The sequence below is a fragment of the Camelina sativa genome, chromosome 14 (genome assembly GCF_000633955.1).
Source record: "Camelina sativa cultivar DH55 chromosome 14, Cs, whole genome shotgun sequence".
NCBI classification, from domain to species: Eukaryota; Viridiplantae; Streptophyta; class Magnoliopsida; order Brassicales; family Brassicaceae; genus Camelina; species Camelina sativa.
Window position 1 is genome coordinate 18,756,887 of NC_025698.1, and position 25,753 is coordinate 18,782,639.

Sequence of the window (25,753 nt, forward strand, 5' to 3'; positions counted from 1 at the left end):
TTTTGTTTCTTAAGTGATAGAATACTACATTAATCACATTGTCTAAAACAGCATAGATATATAGAGGAAAAACAGAAGTTGGCAAAAAAGGAAATGGTATTACAATTTCATATTGATGGGCTCCAAATCCTTGCCAGTGACCTCAACTTGCCACGGAAAAAACAAAACTCATTTGTGACTACAGTAGAAAAGTTTACGTATGCAAGGGCGCCAAAAGTCGTTGTGAAAGTATAAGTCCTGAACTAAACTACAAAAAACTATATTGCTATTTCTTTAATATGATGACAAAACAACTGCTCACTTTACATATTCATATCTATTTGGATGTTCATAGATCTTAGTTTGGTTCAGTTTTAATTAGGTTTAAAAATTAATTAATGTAATAAAATAAAATTGATTATGAGTTTATAACAGTTAATTAATTAAATAAATTAGAAAAGATAGAAAGTTAATTAATCAAATAAATATAATTAATCAAAATTAAAATTAAAATTAATATCTAATATTAAATATAATTAAATCTATGTTTATATTTAGTTAATTTTATTAGAAAAGTTAAAATAAAGTAATGTATAAAACAAATACTAGTGGTAATAGATAATATCACATATTTATAATTTTATTAATATTATTAATTAATTTAAGAAACACATTTGGTTATTAGTTTGGTTCGGGTTTAAACTGAACCGAACCGAACCATTAGGTTTGGTTTGGGTCAATTTGAATTCAATTGGTTCTGTTTGGTTTGATTTGGTTCGGTTTAAATGTCCACTCCTCTAAAATCATATGTATTTCAGCTGGCTTGGTTCATGTTGTTCATAATGTTATTCCATGTTTTTACGTTTTGTTTTTAAAAGTTTATTTTCGTAAACCGAAAGATCCTAAATAAGTCAAAGAATGAAATGTAGATAATAGAAATCAAATATTTATACGCCCAATAAAAAAAAAATCTTACAGAACATTATTTAACACAGTATAAGTGGAACAATTAGAATTATATAATTAAACTAGATCAACAACTTAATAAAAATAAAAATCAAATGATCTAAACTATAACCAAACCAAATCATTTATTTCGGTTAAATTCTGTTCAGTTCTGCGACTTAAAGTTTTTTTTGCCCGTTCAGTCAGATAACGTATCAGTTACAAAGCATGAAAAACAGAAATCGTCAAAAAATCATAGAAAAAATTACTGGGGTCGGAAAATGAAGTCCGATATTTGTTGCCAATTTCCGAGGAATTCCCAACTAAATTACAAGGTAACACTGGGACTATCTTTAGAAACACACTGTTATTTTCTTCTCAACTTCATTGGTGCTAATAATGTCCCCCTTAGATACCAGCTGATCAATCAACTAATCACGCCAAACTCAATTACGTGTTGCATCTTCCTGGAAATTTTGGATACAGCCCAAGAAAGCCAATTACAAATTTTGCTACACCCGCTCATCACTCACCATATAGTATTGTTATTTTTATATAAAATATAATTTATGTGATTGTTTTGAAAAGATTTTTTGAATAAAACATTATGCAATAAAACCATATGCTAGATATGATGGCTTGAAAAAAGATATCTACTTTGTAAGTTCTATATTTGTTAATGATTCTAGATAAGTACTCGTGCTATAACAATGGTTAAATTTTATTTTATACAAAATTTTGTATTTTATATTTTAAAATAAATTTTTAGTATGTTGTATTAGGTTATATATGTGAAGTTATTTCAACAATGTATATTTTATATCATGACTTGAACCAGTTCGTTAGTTAAACCCAAACCGAAAGGATATTTCTAATTTAAACATGAAGATTTAGTAAAAACTTAGTTTTAAAAGGAAGAAGAAGAGATTGTGTATGCCTAATTATTAGTTACAAACATGATTTTCATTCTATATCATTAAATTGGTGTGTATGTGCATTAAAAATAAAAAATAAATAACTCAAAGGAAACCATAAACTGAAGATGAAAACTCACGGATAGAGCTTAGATATTAAAAGTCATGAGTCACTGTCAATATGGTCCTCCTATTGAGAATAGGCAATAGAAAATGTTTTGGTTACTTCAAGCTCAATAACAAATACCAGTTCAGTAGTCCAACAAGCTGTTCCACTTTCTCTGCAACAAAATGACAAAGATACAAAGATACGAAGGTAGATGAACCAGCTGAAGAGAGATGTGCGCCGGTTCTATCTAGCCGTTATGATTTTCTCTTATCATTAGAATGTGAGTAGATGATAAACACTTGTCATAAGATCTTTAGACTGTTGAAATAGTCTACAATGTTCTTCTAGATATATAAATACAGTTTTGATGTAATGAACAAGATATCAATAATACAACAAAAGTTTCAACAATAAAAAATCCTTTTTTCGTTTGTTCTGATGGTATTAGAGCTTTTCTAAAAACCCAAACAGGTTGCTTTCATGGCAGCAAAACTCGATTCTTATCATTTTCCGTCCAATATTCATGTTGCTAGCTCTGTCACCATCAAGCTGAATGACACAAACTACTTCTTGTGGAAGACTCAGTTTAAATATTTACTTCGTTTTCAGAAGCTGCTTAGTTTTGTCAATGGTCAGATTCCAGCACTTGCGGCTACTTGTGTCACCACAATCAGCAATGTTCAAGTCACCAATCCTAATCCAGCATACGAAGCTTGGATCAAAACTGATGAGCTCACCAACTCGTGGCTCTTTGGAACTCTCTCTGAAGAGGTTCTTGGTCTTGTTCATGCTCTGCCTACGTCTCTAGAGGTATGGATGTCTCTTGCGTCTAGCATCAATCGAAGTTCTGTGGCTAGCGAATGTGAGTTACTGCGTCGTCTCATTCTTCTGAACATGAAAGATAGAATTTTTTCTGTCTATTGCTGAGAGTTTTGTGATGTTTGTGATAATCTCAGTTCGATAGGAATGCATGTCAATGAGTCGATGAAGGTTGTTTTGTTTCTGAATGGATTGGCTAGAGATTATGATCTTATAGCCACTGTTATCAAGAGTTCTTTGTCGTATTTGCCTTCTCCTACCTTCAACGAAATCTGTTACTTTGAACCATTGAGATCAGACTACTCTTGATTATGAAGGTTGTGTTGTGGACAGGAGGAGGCACTATCCCATACCTCTGAGTAGGAGTAGTGGGAGCATCACTATCACCAATCTTCCTTCTCCTTTGAGGTTCATTCTTATCCTGTGGGAGTTCTATTTCCATCTCTTCTTCTGTGTTTTTGAGACTCTGACAGGTGCTCGAACATGCACTTGACCGTTTGACTTGAGGTGCTAGGCAGAGTGCCAGGTCGAGTGGTACCTGAGGATCAAAACAGAACTGTGAAATCCCGGTTTCAGAGACTTGCAGAGAGGTTTAAAAGAATTGATTTGGCCACCTATGTCACTAAAGTGCACTTATCTTTTCGAGTCAAAGGTCCTGAGAGAACTCCACGGTTAATCGTGCTTATGCTGGAGTAGTCTCACGATGGGTGACCTTCCAGAAAGTGACTGTCAGAACTGTGCAAGTGAGGACAAACCACAGGAAAAGATCATGTGGTGATTTGTAGGGACGGTAACAAGTCTTTAAAGCCTCCCGGACACAGAAAACTGACCGCCGGATATGGATGGGCTCACGGGCCTAGTGAGAGGACGTAAGGTCCATTAAGAAAAGTGGTCCCATGGACTGGGATTGGACATGTGGCCCACTAAGAGGTGGTGGTCGGGGAGTTGCAAGTGGTATCAGAGCCGAACCCAGTCGAGTGTGGAGTCGAATGAGCTCACACCGTCGGGGGTGACGGTCTTGGTGCGCAACGAGGACACTGCGATCTATTAGTGGGGGTGAATTGTGACACCCCGGTTTCAGAGACTTGCGGAGAGGTTTAAAAGAATTGATTTGGCCACCTATGTCACCAAAGTGCACTTATCTTTTTGGTCAAAGGTATTGAGAGAACTCCACGGTTAAGCGTGCTTATGCTGGAGTAGTCTCAGGATGGGTGACCTTTCGGGTAGTGACTGTCGGAACTATGCGAGTGAGGACAAAACACAGGGAAAAATCATGTGGTGATTTGTAGGTATGGTAATTACGGTGACATATTTGAGACGTTATAATAGTTACAAAGTATGACAGTGTTGAGATTATATTTTTAGTCGGTAAGTGTGACTATGTTTTGTAGTCATCACTTGTGACTATTTAGTGACAATAGTGCTGTCGTAATGCGTGACATAACTGAGACGTTTTGATAGTTATTAAATATGACAATTTTGAGACAATTTTTTAGTCGGTAATTATAACGTTTTTGTTACTCTTATTTTTTGTCACTTATTGTGACAATATAGTTACTAGATATATTCGTCACAATATTGTGATGCATCTGTTACAAAGTTTTTTTTGTGACTACTTTGCAACTGTTTAAAATTTGTCACAAATTCGTCACAATTTTTTATTGTTACGAATTTGTTATTATTGAGACGAAATATTTGGTTTCAAGAAGACCATTTTTTTGTAGTGTGTGTCTCACTAAGAGGTGGCGGTCGGGGAGTTGCAAGTGGTATTAGAGCCGAACCCACACGAATGTGGAGTTGAGTGAGCTCACACCGTCGGGGGTGACGGTCTTGGTGCGCAACGAGGACGCTGCGATCTATTAGTGGGGGTGAATTGTGACACCCCGGTTTCAGAGACTTGCGGAGAGGTTTAAAAGAATTGATTTGGCCACCTATGTCACCAAAGTGCACTTATCTTTTTGGTCAAAGGTATNGGACACTGCGATCTATTAGTGGGGGTGAATTGTGACACCCCGGTTTCAGAGACTTGCGGAGAGGTTTAAAAGAATTGATTTGGCCACCTATGTCACCAAAGTGCACTTATCTTTTCGGTCAAAGGTCCTGAGAGAACTCCACGGTTAAGCGTGCTTATGCTGTAGTAGTCTCAGGATGGGTGACATTTNCACAGAAAACTGACCGCCGGATATGGATGGGCTCACGGGCCTAGTGAGAGGACGTAAGGTCCATTAAGAAAAGTGGTCCCATGGACTGGGATTGGACATGTGGCCCACTAAGAGGTGGTGGTCGGGGAGTTGCAAGTGGTATCAGAGCCGAACCCAGTCGAGTGTGGAGTCGAATGAGCTCACACCGTCGGGGGTGACGGTCTTGGTGCGCAACGAGGACACTGCGATCTATTAGTGGGGGTGAATTGTGACACCCCGGTTTCAGAGACTTGCGGAGAGGTTTAAAAGAATTGATTTGGCCACCTATGTCACCAAAGTGCACTTATCTTTTTGGTCAAAGGTATTGAGAGAACTCCACGGTTAAGCGTGCTTATGCTGGAGTAGTCTCAGGATGGGTGACCTTTCGGGTAGTGACTGTCGGAACTATGCGAGTGAGGACAAAACACAGGGAAAAATCATGTGGTGATTTGTAGGTATGGTAATTACGGTGACATATTTGAGACGTTATAATAGTTACAAAGTATGACAGTGTTGAGATTATATTTTTAGTCGGTAAGTGTGACTATGTTTTGTAGTCATCACTTGTGACTATTTAGTGACAATAGTGCTGTCGTAATGCGTGACATAACTGAGACGTTTTGATAGTTATTAAATATGACAATTTTGAGACAATTTTTTAGTCGGTAATTATAACGTTTTTGTTACTCTTATTTTTTGTCACTTATTGTGACAATATAGTTACTAGATATATTCGTCACAATATTGTGATGCATCTGTTACAAAGTTTTTTTTGTGACTACTTTGCAACTGTTTAAAATTTGTCACAAATTCGTCACAATTTTTTATTGTTACGAATTTGTTATTATTGAGACGAAATATTTGGTTTCAAGAAGACCATTTTTTTGTAGTGTGTGTCTCACTAAGAGGTGGCGGTCGGGGAGTTGCAAGTGGTATTAGAGCCGAACCCAGACGAGTGTGGAGTCGAGTGAGCTCACACCGTCGGGGGTGACGGTCTTGGTGCGCAACGAGGACGCTGCGATCTATTAGTGGGGGTGAATTGTGACACTCCGGTTTCAGAGACTTGCGGAGAGGTTTAAAAGAATTGATTTGGCCACCTATGTCACCAAAGTGCACTTATCTTTTCGGTCAAAGGTCCTGAGAGAACTCCACGGTTAAGCGTGCTTATGCTGTAGTAGTCTCAGGATGGGTGACATTTCGGGTAGTGACTGTCGGAACTGTGCGAGTGAGGACAAAACACAGGGAAAAATCATTTGGTGATTTGTAGGTATGGTAATTACGGTGACATATTTGAGACGTTATAATAGTTACAAAGTATGACAGTGTTGAGATTATATTTTTAGTCGGTAAGTGTGACTATTTTTTGTAGTCATCACTTGTGACTATTTAGTGACAATAGTGCTGTCGTAATGCGTGACATAACTGAGACGTTTTGATAGTTATTAAATATGACTGTTTTGAGACAATTTTTTAGTCGGTATTTATAACGTTTTTGTTACTTTTATTTTTTGTCACTTATTGTGACAATATAGTTACTAGATATATTAATCACAATATTGTGACGCATCTGTTACAAAGTTTTTTTTGTGACTACTTTGCAACTGTTTAAAATTTGTCACAAATTCGTCACAAATTTTTTATTGTTACGAATTTGTTATTATTGAGACAAAATATTTGGTTTCAAGAAGACCATTTTTTTGTAGTGTGTGTCTCACTAAGAGGTGGCGGTCGGGGAGTTGCAAGTGGTATCAGAGCCGAACCCACACGAATGTGGAGTTGAGTGAGCTCACACCGTCGGGGGTGACGGTCTTGGTGCGCAACGAGGACGCTGCGATCTATTAGTGGGGGTGAATTGTGACACCCCGGTTTCAGAGACTTGCGGAGAGGTTTAAAAGAATTGGTTTGGCCACCTATGTCACCAAAGTGCACTTATCTTTTCGGTCAAAGGTCCTAAGAGAACTCCACGGTTAAGCGTGCTTATGTTGGAGTAGTCTCAGGATGGGTGACCTTTTTCGTAGTGACTGTCGGAACTGTGCGAGTGAGGACAAAACACAGGGAAAAATCATGTGGTGATTTGAAGGTATGGTAATTACGGTAACATATTTGAGACGTTATAATAGTTACAAAGCATGACAGTGTTGAGATTATATTTTTAGTCGGTAGCTGTGACTATATTTTGTAGTTATCACTTGTGACTATTTAGTGACAACAGTGCTGTCGTAATGCGTGACATTAGTGAGACGTTTTGATAGTTATTAAATATGACATTTTTGAGACAACTTTTTAGTCGGTAATTATAACTTTTTTGTTACTCTTATTTTTTGTCACTTATTGTGACAATATAGTTACTAGATATATTCGTCACAATATTGTGACGCATCTGTTACAAAGTTTTTTTTATGACGACTTTGCACATTTTAAAATGTATCACAAATTCATCACAAATTTTTTATTGTTACGAAATTGTTATTATTGAGACGAAATATTTGGTTTCAATAAGACCATTTTTTTGTAGTGTGTGTCTCACTAAGAGGTGGCGGTCGGGGAGTTGCAAGTGGTATCAGAGCCGAACCCAGACGAGTGTGGAGTCGAGTGAGTTCACACCGTCGGGGGTGACGGTCTTGGGGTGCAACGAGGACACTGCGATCTATTGGTGGAGGTGAATTGTGACACCCTGGTTTCAGAGACTTGCAGAGAGGTTTAAAAGAATTGATTTGGCCACCTATATCACCAAAGTGCACATATCTTTTCGGTCAAAGGTCCTTAGAGAACTCCACGTTTATGTGTGCTTATGCTGGAGTAGTCTCAGGATGGGTGACCTTTCGGATAGTGACTGTCGGAACTGTGCGAGTGAGGACAAAACACAGGGAAAAATCATGTTGTGATTTGTAGGTATGGTAATTACGGTGACAAATTTAAAACGTTATAATAGTTACAAAGTATTACAGTGTTGAGATTATATTTTTAGTCGATAAGTGTGACTATATTTTGTAGTCATCACTTGTGACTATTTAGTGAAAACAGTGCTGTCGTAATGCGTGACATAACTGAGACGTTTTGATAGTTATTAAATATGACAGTTTTGAGACAATTTTTTAGTCGGTAATTATAACGTTTTTGTTACTCTTATTTTTTGTCACTTATTGTGACAATATAGATACTAGATATATTCGTCACAATATTGTGACGTATCTGTTACAAAGTTTTTTTGTGACTACTTTGCAACTGTTTAAAATTTGTCACAAATTCGTCACAAATTTTTTATTGTTTCGAATTTGTTATTATTGAGACGAAATATTTGGTTTCAATAAGACCATTTTTTTGTAGTGTGTGTCTCACTAAGAGGTGGCGGTCGGGGAGTTGCAAGTGGTATCAGAGCCGAACCCAGACGAGTGTGGAGTCGAGTGAGTTCACACCGTCGGGGGTGACGGTCTTGGGGTGCAACGAGGACACTGCGATCTATTGGTGGAGGTGAATTGTGACACCCTGGTTTCAGAGACTTGCAGAGAGGTTTAAAAGAATTGATTTGGCCACCTATATCACCAAAGTGCACATATCTTTTCGGTCAAAGGTCCTTAGAGAACTCCACGTTTATGTGTGCTTATGCTGGAGTAGTCTCAGGATGGGTGACCTTTCGGATAGTGACTGTCGGAACTGTGCGAGTGAGGACAAAACACAGGGAAAAATCATGTTGTGATTTGTAGGTATGGTAATTACGGTGACATATTTAAAACGTTATAATAGTTACAAAGTATTACAGTGTTGAGATTATATTTTTAGTCGATAAGTGTGACTATATTTTGTAGTCATCACTTGTGACTATTTAGTGAAAACAGTGCTGTCGTAATGCGTGACATAACTGAGACGTTTTGATAGTTATTAAATATGACAGTTTTGAGACAATTTTTTAGTCGGTAATTATAACGTTTTTGTTACTCTTATTTTTTGTCACTTATTGTGACAATATAGATACTAGATATATTCGTCACAATATTGTGACGTATCTGTTACAAAGTTTTTTTGTGACTACTTTGCAACTGTTTAAAATTTGTCACAAATTCGTCACAAATTTTTTATTGTTTCGAATTTGTTATTATTGAGACGAAATATTTGGTTTCAATAAGACCATTTTTTTGTAGTGTGTGTCTCACTAAGAGGTGGCGGTCGGGGAGTTGCAAGTGGTATCAGAGCCGAACCCAGACGAGTGTGGAGTCGAGTGAGTTCACACCGTCGGGGGTGACGGTCTTGGGGTGCAACGAGGACACTGCGATCTATTGGTGGAGGTGAATTGTGACACCCTGGTTTCAGAGACTTGCAGAGAGGTTTAAAAGAATTGATTTGGCCACCTATATCACCAAAGTGCACATATCTTTTCGGTCAAAGGTCCTTAGAGAACTCCACGTTTATGTGTGCTTATGCTGGAGTAGTCTCAGGATGGGTGACCTTTCGGATAGTGACTGTCGGAACTGTGCGAGTGAGGACAAAACACAGGGAAAAATCATGTTGTGATTTGTAGGTATGGTAATTACGGTGACATATTTAAAACGTTATAATAGTTACAAAGTATTACAGTGTTGAGATTATATTTTTAGTCGATAAGTGTGACTATATTTTGTAGTCATCACTTGTGACTATTTAGTGAAAACAGTGCTGTCGTAATGCGTGACATAACTGAGACGTTTTGATAGTTATTAAATATGACAGTTTTGAGACAATTTTTTAGTCGGTAATTATAACGTTTTTGTTACTCTTATTTTTTGTCACTTATTGTGACAATATAGATACTAGATATATTCGTCACAATATTGTGACGTATCTGTTACAAAGTTTTTTTGTGACTACTTTGCAACTGTTTAAAATTTGTCACAAATTCGTCACAAATTTTTTATTGTTTCGAATTTGTTATTATTGAGACGAAATATTTGGTTTCAATAAGACCATTTTTTTGTAGTGTGTGTCTCACTAAGAGGTGGCGGTCGGGGAGTTGCAAGTGGTATCAGAGCCGAACCCAGACGAGTGTGGAGTCGAGTGAGTTCACACCGTCGGGGGTGACGGTCTTGGGGTGCAACGAGGACACTGCGATCTATTGGTGGAGGTGAATTGTGACACCCTGGTTTCAGAGACTTGCAGAGAGGTTTAAAAGAATTGATTTGGCCACCTATATCACCAAAGTGCACATATCTTTTCGGTCAAAGGTCCTTAGAGAACTCCACGTTTATGTGTGCTTATGCTGGAGTAGTCTCAGGATGGGTGACCTTTCGGATAGTGACTGTCGGAACTGTGCGAGTGAGGACAAAACACAGGGAAAAATCATGTTGTGATTTGTAGGTATGGTAATTACGGTGACATATTTAAAACGTTATAATAGTTACAAAGTATTACAGTATTGAGATTATATTTTTAGTCGATAAGTGTGACTATATTTTGTAGTCATCACTTGTGACTATTTAGTGAAAACAGTGCTGTCGTAATGCGTGACATAACTGAGACGTTTTGATAGTTATTAAATATGACAGTTTTGAGACAATTTTTTAGTCGGTAATTATAACGTTTTTGTTACTCTTATTTTTTGTCACTTATTGTGACAATATAGATACTAGATATATTCGTCACAATATTGTGACGTATCTGTTACAAAGTTTTTTTGTGACTACTTTGCAACTGTTTAAAATTTGTCACAAATTCGTCACAAATTTTTTATTGTTTCGAATTTGTTATTATTGAGACGAAATATTTGGTTTCAATAAGACCATTTTTTTGTAGTGTGTGTCTCACTAAGAGGTGGCGGTCGGGGAGTTGCAAGTGGTATCAGAGCCGAACCCAGACGAGTGTGGAGTCGAGTGAGTTCACACCGTCGGGGGTGACGGTCTTGGGGTGCAACGAGGACACTGCGATCTATTGGTGGAGGTGAATTGTGACACCCTGGTTTCAGAGACTTGCAGAGAGGTTTAAAAGAATTGATTTGGCCACCTATATCACCAAAGTGCACATATCTTTTCGGTCAAAGGTCCTTAGAGAACTCCACGTTTATGTGTGCTTATGCTGGAGTAGTCTCAGGATGGGTGACCTTCCGGGTAGTGACTGTCGGAACTGTGCGAGTGAGGACAAAACACAGGGAAAAATCATGTTGTGATTTGTAGGTATGGTAATTACGGTGACATATTTAAAACGTTATAATAGTTACAAAGTATTACAGTATTGAGATTATATTTTTAGTCGATAAGTGTGACTATATTTTGTAGTCATCACTTGTGACTATTTAGTGCTGTCGTAATGCGTGACATAACTGAGACGTTTTGATAGTTATTAAATATGACAGTTTTGAGACAATTTTTTAGTCGGTAATTATAACGTTTTTGTTACTCTTATTTTTTGTCACTTATTGTGACAATATAGATACTAGATATATTCGTCACAATATTGTGACGTATCTGTTACAAAGTTTTTTTGTGACTACTTTGCAACTGTTTAAAATTTGTCACAAATTCGTCACAAATTTTTTATTGTTTCGAATTTGTTATTATTGAGACGACATATTTGGTTTCAATAAGACCATTTTTTTGTAGTGTGTGTCTCAGTAAGAGGTGGTGGTCGGGGAGTTGCAAGTGGTATCAGAGTCGAACCCAGACGAGTGTGGAGTCGAGTGAGCTCACACCGTCGGGGGTGACGGTCTTGGTGCGCAACGAGGACGCTGCGATCTATTAGTGGGGGTGAATTGTGACACCCCGGTTTCAGAGACTTGCGGAGAGGTTTAAAAGAATTGATTTGGCCACCTATGTCACCAAAGTGCACTTATCTTTTCGGTCAAAGGTCCTGAGAGAACTCCACGGTTAAGCGTGCTTATGCTGGAGTAGTCTCAGGATGGGTGACCTTTCGGGTAGTGACTGTCGGAACTATGCGAGTGAGGACAAAACACAGGGAGAAATCATGTGGTAATTTGTAGGTATGCTTATTACGGTGACATATTTGAGACGTTATAATAGTTACAAATTATGACAGTGTTGAGATTATATTTTTAGTCGGTAAGTGTGACTATATTTTGTAGTCATCACTTGCGAATATTTAGTGAGAACAGTGGTGTCGCAATGCGTGACATAACTGAGACGTTTTGATAGTTATTAAATATGACAGTTTTGAGACAATTTTTTAGTCGGTATTTATAACGTTTTTGTTACTCTTATTTTTTGTCACTTACTGTGACAATATAGTTACGAGATATATTCGTCACAATATTGTGACGCATCTGTTACAAAGTTTTTTTTGTTACGACTTTGCAACTGTTTAAAATTTGTCACAAATTCGTCACAAATTTTTTATTGTTACGAATTTGTTATTATTGAGACGAAATATTTGGTTTCAATAAGACCATTTTTTTGTAGTGTGTGTCTCACTAAGAGGTGGCGGTCGGGGAGTTGCAAGTGGTATCAGAGCCTAACCCAGACGAGTGTGGAGTCGAGTGAGCTCACACCGTCGGGGGTGAGAGTCTTGGTGTGCAACAAGGACGTTGCGATCTATTAGTGGGGGTGAATTACGACACCCCGGTTTCAAAGACTTGCGGAGAGATTTGAAAGAATTGATTTGGCCACCTATGTCACCAAAGTGCACTTATCTTTTCGGTCAAAGGTCCTGAGAGAACTCCACGGTTAAGCGTGCTTATGCTGGAGTAGTCTCAGGATGGGTGACCTTTTGGGTAGTGACTGTCGGAACTGTGCGAGTGAGGACAAAACACAGGGAAAAATCATGTGGTGATTTGTAGGTATGGTAACAAGTCTTTAAAGCCTCTCGGACGTAGCAAAATGACTGCCGGATATGGATGGGCTCACAGACCTAGTGAAAGGAGATGAGGCCCATTAAGAAAAGTGGGCTCATGGACTGGGATTGGGCATATGGCCCACTAAGAGGTGGCGGTCGGGGCGTTACGAGAACACCAGAAAAACAAAGAGGTGAGTCATAGAATAATATGTAACATAACTTAATCTTGAAACATTGAAATCTCGACTAGAACATATAAACACCCCCCCCCCCCCCCCCCACCCCGGCAACAGCGTCAATTGAAACATGGGTTTTTTCTAGGATAAACTTATGGATGAATGAATGATAACAAACAAACAGACATAGGCTATGATGATCAGATGTGATGAAAGGTGTTTCAATACCATTATGTAGTTGTAGCATAAAGGATGTAAATCCAAAAGAGTGTGATATGTAAGCAGTCAAGACATGATCAATGCATTGAAGTTAAGCCAAATATCAAGTTGATTTGTTTCTAACAACCTAAGGTCTCTTCCTATGGCCCAGACGTTCACAAGAACCTGAGAATCTTTAAGCACATGGAATCTAAGAATCTCTACGTCGGTTTCGGCTTTTCTTGGGAGGAGAAATGGAGCAGCCGGGTGTAATCGGAATGTTTCTTTAATGACCGCTTGTAAATACGGCAGTTTTGAGATATCAGACTCTTGGAAGTCGCCGTTTTGCCCTATCACATGATTGATCTCTTCTTGAACTTTTGTCATCGTTTTCGGGTTTCCAAGTAACTCTGCCATTGCCCATTCCACGGTACTAGAGTTTGTATCTGTCCCCGCTACAAACAGATCCTAATCGACACATACAAGTAGATGTTATACTTATATTTATCAGTGAACATATATATAAATACAGATCATGTTATGCTAATAAGCTAAGACTTACAAGACGTAGATGTTCGATCTCGTCAATGTTGATTTCAGGTTCATCTCCTTGTTGGAGATCGATAAGCGCATCCAAGAAGTCTCTGCTCGAAACATCTTTCTCATCTGTACGCGATGAGTTTTCGATAACCCGAGCATCATAAACCCTCTAAATACCTGAAACAAGCTCTCTGAGCACCCCTTATCTTCCTACTATTGCCTTGCAAGTCAAGAAACCGCAAAAAAGGGAAGAAGTTAGCAAGGTCTGGGTTCCCGAGGGAATCCTGGTAACCAGTCACCATCTCCTGAAACGCAGTGGGATCTTTCTAAGCATAACTACCGAGATCGACTGAAAACAAAATATTCGATATGATATTGAGAGATGTGACGAAGGATGCACGAGAAATATCAAGAGCTTCTCCTCTCTCACTGCTTTCACTCATGTAGTTGACAAGTTCTTGCACCTTCTTCATCCTCAAAGATTTGGTAGCCTCGATACGCTGCGGTGAGAACAGCTGAGTAACCCATAATCTCCTCAGCATTCTGAAAAACATTACATTAGTAGAAACGATGATCATACGTAACCATTTAGAAACAACTCAAGTGTGGTTAGCTTAGACCAGTCAAAAACATGTTCTTTATATAAAAAGCAGTTACCTGAAACGAGGAGACGATGGATGAAGCCAACCAACGGAAAATTCATGATGATTGTTGGATCGTGTCGCTTCACTTATGTACCGTGCAGACAAGAGTAGGTCGTGTGTTCTTAGTACTTCTCTCGCTGCGTCTCTTGATGCTATGACCACTGAGTTTAAACATCCAAGCTTAAGACTCATAACTGGTCCATATGTTTTCGAGAGGTTCGTGAACGAGTGGTGTGGGTTCTTTCCGACAAGATGGATGTTTCCGATTATGGGTAACCGTGGAGGTCCCGGAGGTGATATGGAAACTTGACTAAGGCTCCGGCGGGATCTTGCGGTGGTGAAGAAAAGAAAACATGATAAAACGAAACAGAAGAGGAGAAACATAGATTGTCCTGAGATGATGTCCATTTATGTTTCTTAGGTGATAGAGATAACTACATTAAATTGTCTGAAAATAGCATAGATATATGCAGGGAAAACTGAAGTTTACAAAAAAGGAAATGGTATTATGATGGGCTCCGAATCATTGTCAGTGACCTCAACTTGCCACGGAAAGAAACAAAACTCATTTGTGACCGATCATCAATCACAATAGAAAAGAATACGTAAACGAGGGCGTATAAAGTCTTTGTGAAAGTATAAGTCATGAACTAAATTACAAATTAAATATATTATTTCTATATTCCTATTATTAAAATATGATTACAAAACAACTGTTTACTGTACATATTCATATCTATTTTGACACTGGAAAAAAAATTATCTATTTAGTTGATAAATTTTTGTGTCACAAGTGTTTTTTTCACTACCAAAAGAAACATTGAAAGTGTCAACATTGATAATGTCAGCAAGAATACAGTATTCCCACGAATTTTCGACCAAAAAAAAAAATTCCATCCGATTCAAGCATCATGAAACAAAAATATAAAATCGTCAAAAATTAGTTAGAAATAACTGACAATAAATTTGTTTAAAACTTTTCAGAAAGTGTAGTGGGATATTAGTTGGCAATTTCGAAGGAGTTCCCAACTATATACTATTATTACAAGGTAACACTTGGACTATGTTTAGGACCACGCTGTTATTATCTTCTTATCTTCATTGGTGCTAATAATGTCCCCATTAGATACCAGCCGACCTACCAAGCCAAACTCAATTACGTGTTGGGTCATTCAAGCGATCACATTTTCATGGAAATTTTTTAGATACAACACAATAAAGCCAATTACGAATCATTTACACTGCTCATCATATTGTTATTTTCTACTTTTGATCCTTCAGTTTTTAAAATGGAACCAAATAATCTTTAATTATAATTTATACCCAAACCGAATGGGTATACAACATGAAGATTAAGTTCTAATAGCGAGAAGAATGAGAAAATATAAATCATTAGATAACTTTTTTTTTCATTAGATAACATATTATTTAGCCTAAAAGCATAAAGTGGAAAAATCAGTTCAGGTTTTTAACGATTTCTTGTGAAAGGATCGCAGTATGTTATAGAGCCCAAAACATCAGTCTTTTAGCAACCGAGAGAGTGATAAATAAATATTATGCTTATTTTTATCATTGGCAAAAATAACATTCTTTTTATTTCATAGAATTGTCTTGTGTGTATATCCTTATATAAAATATCTTTGGTTTAAGTAATTAACAAGTAAACTGACACAATTACAAAAAAAAAAACTTTAAAAGTCCCATATCGGATAACGTGATGCACAAAGAGACATTTTATATGTGAGAGAAGTATGTGATTGCTGAGCTTAGTAGCGTGAGCTTGTGACTCGAGTGAGGGCAATTAAGTAATTGGGATGTTGGTTCGGTTCAAGTGGTCGAGTTCTTTCTGGGTTTACACTGACTTGCCCGATCCAAGCCAGGAGCTGAGTTATGTGGTTTGAGCGGAGGCTCGGCTCACGTGATTCTCAGAGCGGAAGGGATTTCGTGAGGCTGGTTTCATGTCAAACTTGAGATTGCTAGATATTTAGAATGTTTGTGTTATTGATCTTGAACAATTACATTTCGTATATATACAAAAAGAAACCTGAATATATTAGACTTGAGGACTAATTTATATAACTTCCTAAACTATATTAGAGTATATTACAATATAACATAAATATGTAAATATATATTCTAATACTCTTCAATCACAAATGCCCAACTTGGATGATAGTCTCTCAAATGAAACACGTCTTAAAGCCTTGATAAAAATATCAGTAATTTGATCATCAGTACCAACATGAACCATTGTTAGCGTACCATCTTGAACCGCATTCCGAACAACATGACAATCAGACTCGATATGAAACACCGGATTAGACGAGATATAGATAGCGGTTTGACTGTCACAAAACAGACGAACCGGCTGAGGCTGAAGACAGCCCAAATCGACAAACAGTTTCTAAAGCCATAAAACTTTCGTCAAAACATTTCTCATGGAACGATACTCAGCTTCCGCGGATGAGTGAGACACCTTGTCTTGCTTCTTTGTTTTCTAAGAAATAGGTGAACCACCTAAAAACATGACAAAACCACTTAACGAACGACGTGTAAGAGGACATGAGTTATAGTCTGAGTCACAATACGCCGTGAGAGTTAAATCCAAATCGGAAGTTAAGAGTATTCCTTGACCCGGAGTACCCCTTAAATATCACAAACCACGGAGCGCACCTTCCAAATGATCAACTCGCGGAGCCTTCATGAACTGGGAAAGAAGCTGAACAGAGAAAGATAATTCTGGCCGTGTAGTAAGGAGATAAATAAAGTGTCCGACCAAACTTCTATACACCTCTGGATTGGGAACAAAATCACTCTTACTTAGATCCAATTTATGATTCGCTTCCATCGGTATTAGTGATGGCTGACAACCAAGAAGACCGACTTCCGACACAATGTCGAGAACATACTTCCGTTGAGACATATAGATACTCTCAGAACTTCGAGCAATCTCAATCCCAAGAAAATATTTTGCCTTACCCAAATCTTTCATGTGAAAAAAACGACCCAAATACTCTTTAAACTACTTAAGCATGTGAGAATGATTCCCACGAACCAATAAATCATCAACATATACAAGAACACGAATCTCAACGCCATTCTTGGAGTTGGTAAAAAGAGAATAATCCTCATGCGACTCAACGAAACCAAATTGTATCAACGCAGTAGTAAGCTTAGCAAACCAGCAGCGTGGAACTTTCTTAAGCCCATACAAAGACTTATGAAGACGACAAACTTTATTTGGAGCCGAATGACGAAAACCCACGGGTAGCTTCATATAAACCTCTTCGTCGAAATAACCGTGTAAAAACGCATTGTGGACATCCATCTGATGAGTTTCCCAATTTTTAGCAGCAACTAGACGAAGTAAACTTCGAAAAGTAGACATCTTCACAACCGGGGCAAATGTTTCATTATAATCTTCACCTTCTACTTGACGATTATCGCAAGCAACCAACCTGGCTTTATAACGTTCTAAGGAACCATTGGCATTATATTTAATTTTGAACACCCACTTATTTTCGATAGCAACTTTGTCAGGAGGTAAATCGACAATGCTCCACGTACCACTGTCTTCCATAGCTGTAAACTCGGTACCGCAAGCATTAGTCCAACAAGGATCTTGCATGGCTTGCTTAAACGAAGTCGGTTCAACACCATCCATAACTGCTGTTAAAAATGCTCGATGGACAGGAGAAAATTTTTCATCAGAGATATAGTTTGTGAGAGGATATAGAGTATGTGTACCTTGGACCGTAGACGACGAACTTGAGACGAATTCGGGTGAATCGTGATGGGTTTCAGGAAGACAGCGAGTGGAATAGGTTACATAATCATGTAACCGAACAGACTGAAACTTTTGACGCCGTCCTCGACCTAACTCATCACCACCAGAAGATGACACAACAATATTATCAGTAGGAACAATGTCTTCTCGAACCGCAGGTGTGGGCTCATTTATCTCTCTTGGCATAGCCACAGGAGAATCATGAGAAGTAGACCCATCATTAGTAGAAAACGGAAGAATCTCACTCACCACATGTTGATCACGAACAACAAGAGTACTCCCCCTGTCGTCATACGTAGGAGAAAGATGGACCAATCAATCATCATCAACATCATCATAGTAAAATATAAGTTTGGTGATTGGGGATCTCCAGTTTGTAAAGCAAAAGGAAACTGATCTTCTTGAAAAATCACATCATGGGATACGAAAAACTCTTTGGTGTCAAGATCATATACTTTCCAACATTTCTTGCCAAAAGGGTAGCCCACAAATATACATTTGCGACTCTGTTCTCCGAATTTGTCCTTATCACGATCACACCGATGCGTATAACAAGACGCTCCAAACATTTTAATATGATCATAGGAAGTTTTTTCCCCATAAAGAAGCTCATACGGAGTACTGTTTTGAAGAACCTTCGTAGGAGTTCGATTAATGAGATACGTGGCTGCTAGAATTGTTTCTCCCCAAAACAAAACCGAGAGGCTAGCTTGAAATAGAAGAGATCGAGCAACATTCAAAATATGATGATGCTTCCGTTCCACCTGTCCATTTTGTTGCGGAGTAGCCACACATGATGTTTGATGAACAATGCCTTTGCGCTTAAAAAACTATATAAGGCACAAAAACTCAGTACCGTTGTCACTCTGAACCATGTGGATAGGTTTATTAAACTGTCGTTCATTATAGGCACAAAAATTCTCAAGAACTTGACGAACTTCTGATTTTTCTAGCAAAAAAAAGATGTGTCCACACTGCTCTAGAAAAATCATCAACTATAGTAAAAAAAATATACAGCTCCACAAGAAGCCAAAACTCGATACGGACCCTAAACATCAACATGAATCAGCAAAAAACATTCCTTTGCTTTACTATAACTATCATAAAAAAATTCTCGTGTTTGTTTAGCTCTAAAACAAACGTCACAAGAACCAGAACTAGCCAAATTTAAAACACCAGAACTTAAAGGTAATGTAGATCAAACTGAAAACGCAGTATGCCCTAGCCAACGATGCCACAATGTAGAATCACACCTTGCTTCAACCTTGTTCACACGCACAACATTCACATCCGTAACAAAGTAGACCCCATCACGTTCTTCCTCGGCTCCATTCAAAGTCTTCGAAAAACGGTCCTGCACAACACACAATGTATCAGTAAATAATGCAATACCACCAATCTGCTTTAGCAACTTTGAGACATAGATCAGTGAACAATTTAGATTCGGAACATATAAAACATCATGGAGAGTAATCCGATCGAAAACATGAAACACGCCCATGCTTTTCGAAATTGTTTTACTTTCATCGGCAAAACCAACGGAGCACACCGGAGTTGACGTTACGTCGACGAGCAACTTAAGATTCCCGGTCATATGATGTGATGCTCCGGTATTGAAACAACCCTTCCCGTTTTTTTTATATATTAATAATATTAACTCACTAGTGGTCCCATACCCACTAACAACCTAGCAACAATCAACAACAGCGGATAACAAAAGATTCCAATAAACGAATAAGAATTCCAACAATAACAATCCAATAACCAACAATGCGATAATACAGAACCAGCAATGAAATAACCAAGTTCCAACATCCTACAATGTTCTATCAACTCAACACTAGCAACCTAACAATAGCTAGACCACAATCAATCAAGCCTCTAGAACATCCTCCTCCTCATCGCCTTGATTCCACGATCACACTTTGCCTTTACCTGCACTACAAACACATATTGAGATGCATGAGTATTGTTAAAAACACTCAGTGAGGCCATCCTCCCATCTACTGGGCTATACACACAAGCAACTGAGATTCCATTGTTAAGCTTAAACAAATAAACACATTCAACACATCAAACAAGGCTAAACTCAACATCGGATAAGATCGGTGTCGATCGACACCAGGTCGATGTCGATCGACACTAGCACAACATGGTGTCGACCGACACCACACTGGTGTCGATCGACACTGCTTCTGCAGACGCGAACTGCACGAACCCGAACGTCGATCCTCCCTTTCAAATCATCTCGAAACCATCTCAATCTCACCCAAATGTCTCAGGAACCTATGGGAAACACGAAAACAACAAACCCAAGCAAGCAAACCCCACAAATAGACAAAGAACAACCAAACAAAAGAGATCTCAGGCTTAGATCAGCCATGGTCCAGCACTCACCTCTTTTTCAGGAAGATTTTATTGAGAAACAGTGGAAACAACACCTTAGGAAGCTTTTCCTTCGTTCCCAACAACAACTCTCCCTTCTACAGCTACAGATCTCACCAAAAACCACCAAGAACAAGCAAAAATCTCTCAAGAACACTCTCCAACGTTTTCTCTCTTCTTTCTCTCTTTTGTCACTCAACGGCGACCAGACAAAACACCAAAAACCCTTAATTCGTCGTTTCTCCACTTATATAGTCGGTTTAGGGATTTCTAATTGAACCAAACCAAACCATACAGCAATTAAAACAAACCTGTCGAAACCAGGAATGTTGGTGTCGATCGATACACCAAGGGTGTCGATCGACACTCAGACCAAAAATGCGATATTTGGTTCGTGGATGTTACAGGTATCAAGAATGAGTTACTCGTGTATCTTACCAGAAAATAACTTACCATAAAGTTTGTCCGAACTAGAGATGGATTTCTCCGATGCCATCTTGCTTATCGCTTGCCACTGTTCTCGTGTATGAGGCATGTGGACTTGTAGCATGCACAACCGTCGAATAACCACGCCTACAACCAGAAAAATTGTTACCACGACCTGCTCCCCCGAAAGTCGAACCTCAACCACCACGACCCGACGGACGACTTCCTTTGTTTCGATCTGACCACCATTCAGGATATCCAACGATTTCCCAACAAAAACCTTTTTCATGCCCTGATCTTCCACAGTGAGAACAGAGCAGCGAACATTCTCTGTTCCTGTTGTTTCCTTGAGAGAAATTTGAGGAACCGGAACGGGTAGTAAAACTGGAAACTTTCACAACGTCGTTGCCAACAAAAACTGAACCCGAAGATGGTTGTTGAGATTCTTGTCGAGCAACAAAACCTACCGCATCATACTGTTGCTCTTTCTTCTTTGCAGTTTGGCTCTGCTCCTCACGGACAGCCTTCGCATACGCTTGAGCCAAATCCGGAAGTGGTTCTGCATCAACAATCTGACAAATAACGTTGCCAAAACGAGTTTCATCAAGTCCCATGACGAACTGATGAACCCTCTCCTCTTCACGATCTTTCGCAATCTTCGCAGCCGCTCCACATGTACACACCGGGAGCTGGCGATACATTTGAAGCTCGTCCCACAAATTCACGAGACGTTTGTAGTAGTCCATGACAGACTGTCCTTCTTGTTTGCATGATGCAAGCTGATACACAAGTTGATGTATCCGAACCTTGTTTCCAACAGAGAAACGGCTCTTCAAATTTTCCCACAACTCTGCTGCATCATCAATAAAAGACACCGTAGATCTCACACGCGGAGTGATTGATGTGCGCAACCAGCCAACAACCATCGAATTCACACTTGTCCATGACTCCAACTCAGAACTACTCTCACGTGGTTTACTGATTGATCCATCAATAAAACCGATCTTCCTCTTGGCTCGCAGAGCATTAAACATCTCTGTAGCCCACTCAGAATAATTATCTCTTGTCAACATGACCGAAGATATCATAGATCTGGGGTTATCAGCAGAGGACAAAGTATAAGGTGTGACTATGGAGTCAGAGGCTTTTGAAACAATCCTTTTTTTTTCTGTCATCGTGATCGATCGAAGACAACGACGAAACGAAACAAGAAAAACAGGGGAGAAACAAAAAAGCCAGAACTTGGAAACAAAAACAGAGATGAGAGACGAGAAAAACAAGAACACTAAAATGAGTAAACTAGATTTAGGTGTTTGGCTCTAATACCATGTCAAATTTAAGATTGTTAGGTATTCAGAATGTTTGTGTTATTGATCTTGAACAATTACATCTCGCTTATATACAAAGAGAAACCCGAATACACTACACTTGAAGACCGAGTTATATAACTTCCTAAACTATATTAGAGTATATTACAATATAACATAAATATGTAAATATATATTCCAATATTTCACAATATTTCACAGAGCAGCGAAAATTTCCCAGCTTCTCGCAGTGGATGGATAACAAGTCAGGTCCGTGTGGACTCACTATGATCTCATGGACGGAACAACTGGAGCAGTTACTTTTTAATTTTTCTTCATAGTTTAATACCTTATTTATGTTTAATCTGATTTTATTTTAGTCAGAATCAAATTTCTCCATTGACGACAAAAAATAAAAATAAAAGTCAAATTTCTCCATTGTAATTTTTGTTTTTTTTCCGGTAGCAAATACCTTTGTCACAATTTACTTTCAAATTCATCATCACCACATTTCAAGACACATAGTAAGAGGAAACAGAAGAAGAAACAGAAATTACATAATTGTATCTTCCTTCTCTTACCATATCTAACCTGTTTTTTTTACTTTCTTGCAAGTGGCTATTTCACGAAATCAGGTTTTGCGTCAACCTGATGTTAATGTCTTTCGATAAACTTTGAATGGCCCAACCACTTGACTGCATTGACAAGGACACGGACAATGAGTCGTTCTTTTTAGGATATTTAGTAAACGTCACTCTCCAAATTAAATTGGGAGAATTATAAATAAATGATCATTTTTAAAAAATTTGGCCATCTACACTTTTTTTTAAAAAATTTGGTCAAATAGGTTTTAAGATTAAAAAAAAAACCAATAATACCCTCAATTATATTTTCAGATTTAATTTGTTGATTTTTATTAACTGAAATTAAGAAAACAGTGTGAACAAACTATTTGCTTTTGTTGGGTCTTATTTTGAAATTGAGTGGGCCTTATTTGATTTTATTGGGTCTCGATAACCTTACAATTGAGAATACAAAAAAATTTGGAAAGGGGAAAAAGATTTTAATCGAAACTAAACCTTCTTTCGCCGTCCGCCGTCTCTCTTTGTCATCTGGTTCTCACCATCGTCTCTCACCGTCTCTCCATCTCACCGTCTCTTCGTCTTCACCATATCTCCTTCTTTCGCCGTCCACCGTCTCTCTCCGTTATCTGGTTCTCACCATCGTCTCTCAACGTCTCTCCAGCTCACCTTCTCTCCGTCTTCACCATATCTCCATCTTCACCATCGGTTCATCTCTTGATGAATTGGGTATGTAGAATTCTTTATTTTTTTGCATGTCGATTATTTTGATGTATTAGTTTCTTGAGATTATGTAAACTTTATAACTTGATTTCAACCCAGATTTGTGTAAATATAAGTTTAGATCCGTTTTTCATCTTTATCACATAATTCTTGATTTTTTTGCATGTTGATTATTATTTTTTGTATTCTATTGACTTTAAAGGAAAAATTGTGTACCAGGGTTGATGAAACAAGATCGATAAAGGTAGTTAACAAGAACAAGAGTGATGATCGAAACAGTTGTGAACTTTTTTTGAACAATAAGGTTAGTGAAAAAGTTTGCATAAATCTCTTTTTCATATGAGTTCTTCGTTTTTTGGTTTTCTTAGTTTGTTTGTTTAGGGTGATATGAGCGTAGATATGAGCGATTACGTTGTTGATTGAAGCGTATCCACACTTGTAGCAGCAACAGATTGTAATATTGTTTTTTTTTTGTTTATCATCATTAGGGAAAAAGTTTGCATACATCTCTTGATTTTAGCTGTGTTTGAGAAAGTTTGCATTAATCATATGGATTTATTGAATGCAATATTCTCAAATGATGTCACCACTTTACAGTTTATGTAATTTTTTAAAAACTCGATTTCTTTTTTTGCTCTTTTTAGTTCAGGAAACCTGTCTATATCAATCATGACCCGCTTTATATTCTCTTTGCAGTCAATTATATTTGTCAGAGACTGACCATGGGTGAAAGCAGAATTGGATCATAAGTCGCAAATGTCAATGTCCTCAACAAAAGCACCATCAGATTCTGAAACAAGTAAGAGCCAAAAGTACAGTTTTTTTTTTATATACAAGTCGTATCTAGTTTGGTTATAAAAGTCGTATCTCATTTGTTTTTTTGTTTTTTTTTTCAAGTTTCTATTAGCAGCTAAATGATTAGTCATAGTTTTCTTGTTCTTAAATCATACTTTTAGTAATCTGTTTTTTTTGTTTTGTAAAATTGAAGTCTCATATCTTTGTTGATTTATTTCAGTTTTGGCTAATTTATACTAATTCATTTTTTACTTTTTTCGGCAGGAATGGAAAAGAAGTACCCTAAACGGCTTATGGAAGATGGAAGCAAGCCACAAGTTGGGCAGATAAATAACACTTGTCGAATGTCAATCTTACACAAAATCAAGAAGGCATTACCAGAAGAGTATGAGATTGTGAAGGGTGATCCAGTTTTCGCATCTGTATTTGCATTGTATGAGAATGGTCTTGGGTACTCAGCTCGGTTGATACACAGCATCATGTGTAGGCAGTTGGTGACTAAGAGAAGACATGAGCTGTGGTTTGTGTTTGGTAAGAAGCCGCTTAGATTCTCAATGCAAGAATTCCATGCAGTTACTGGTCTTAAGTACTCAGCCGATTTCAGTCATGATTCAGAGAGTTGGACAGATGATAATGGGTTTTGGAGCAAATTGTTGAAGAGAGGTGGTATCATTACCATTCAAAACTTGATGAAGACCCACCTTGAAGCAGCTCCATCGTGGAGAAAAAAAGAAGATAGAATTCGGTTTGTGTATGTTTGTGTGATTGCTGGGTTGGTAGTGGCTAAGGATGAGAAGAAAGCTATACCACATTCATACATCAAGCTGGTCATGGATCTAGAGAAGGTTAGGACTTATCCTTGGGGTCTTGTAGCTTTTGACCATTTAGTTAGCTCTATAGTGGAAGCAAGAAAGAAACTAAAGAACCCCATTAGTTACATCCTCAACGGTTTCTCATATGCTCTTCAAGTTTGGGTTATGGAAGCCATTCCTCTCATTGGACAACTTATGGGAGAGAAGATTGACACAGAGATTACATTTAGCCGAATCTCTAATTGGAAAGGTGCTGCTAAAGTATCATATGATGAGCTCCTCCTTGTAGAGAAATCAATTGGAAACAAGGTCAGTTGACTTCTTATTTTTTCTTTTAAGTTTAAATTCGAGTACGTTGAGTTTTTTTTTTTATTGGTTTCTTTGTTATTGTTTTGTCAGGATGTTGTTTATCCATGGATTTCCTCCACTGGAAACTTTGATGTATTGGAGTCCATTGAATATTTGAGGGTTGATGAAAATAAAGATTGTGAAGTGGACAACTTGGAAGCTTTGATCAGATCTGGCTATGATTTTGGAGATCATATTTGGGAGAGTGGCGAAGGATATGGTGTGGAAGATGATAACATTGAGGATGTTGGTGTGGAACAATCTCAGACTGTTGGAGGGGACAATGAAGTTTCGGTTGGAGAGGAGAGTGGTGAGAAGCAAGCTAATATCCCA

At 38.0% G+C, this 25,753-nt stretch overlaps 2 protein-coding genes across 2 annotated transcripts; both read right to left on the reverse strand.

Annotated features, from left to right (window-relative positions):
- On the reverse strand, nt 13,160–13,914 carry LOC109125070 (cytochrome P450 76C2-like). The gene is made up of 3 exons (XM_019235543.1): nt 13,790–13,914; nt 13,635–13,716; nt 13,160–13,540 (listed from the first exon to the last, which is right to left on the reverse strand). Exons 1-3 carry the CDS (start codon nt 13,912–13,914, stop codon nt 13,160–13,162), a joined length of 588 nt encoding a protein of 195 aa, XP_019091088.1.
- On the reverse strand, nt 13,914–14,664 carry LOC104743759 (cytochrome P450 76C4-like). The gene is made up of 2 exons (XM_019235952.1): nt 14,270–14,664; nt 13,914–14,155 (listed from the first exon to the last, which is right to left on the reverse strand). Exons 1-2 carry the CDS (start codon nt 14,662–14,664, stop codon nt 13,939–13,941), a joined length of 612 nt encoding a protein of 203 aa, XP_019091497.1. The 3' UTR covers nt 13,914–13,938.

Coding starts and splice junctions, on each gene's coding strand:
- LOC104743759 (XM_019235952.1), bottom strand. CDS start 14,664: ATGGACATCATCTCAGGACAATCTATGTTTCTCCTCTTCTGTTTCGTT. Junction 14,156..14,269: donor CCATCGTCTCCTCGTTTCAG/GTAACTGCTTTT, acceptor AATGTTTTTCAG/AATGCTGAGGAGATTATGGG.
- LOC109125070 (XM_019235543.1), bottom strand. CDS start 13,914: ATGGTGACTGGTTACCAGGATTCCCTCGGGAACCCAGACCTTGCTAAC. Junction 13,717..13,789: donor GCTCAGAGAGCTTGTTTCAG/GTATTTAGAGGG, acceptor TGTTTCGAGCAG/AGACTTCTTGGATGCGCTTA. Junction 13,541..13,634: donor AGATCGAACATCTACGTCTT/GTAAGTCTTAGC, acceptor TGTGTCGATTAG/GATCTGTTTGTAGCGGGGAC.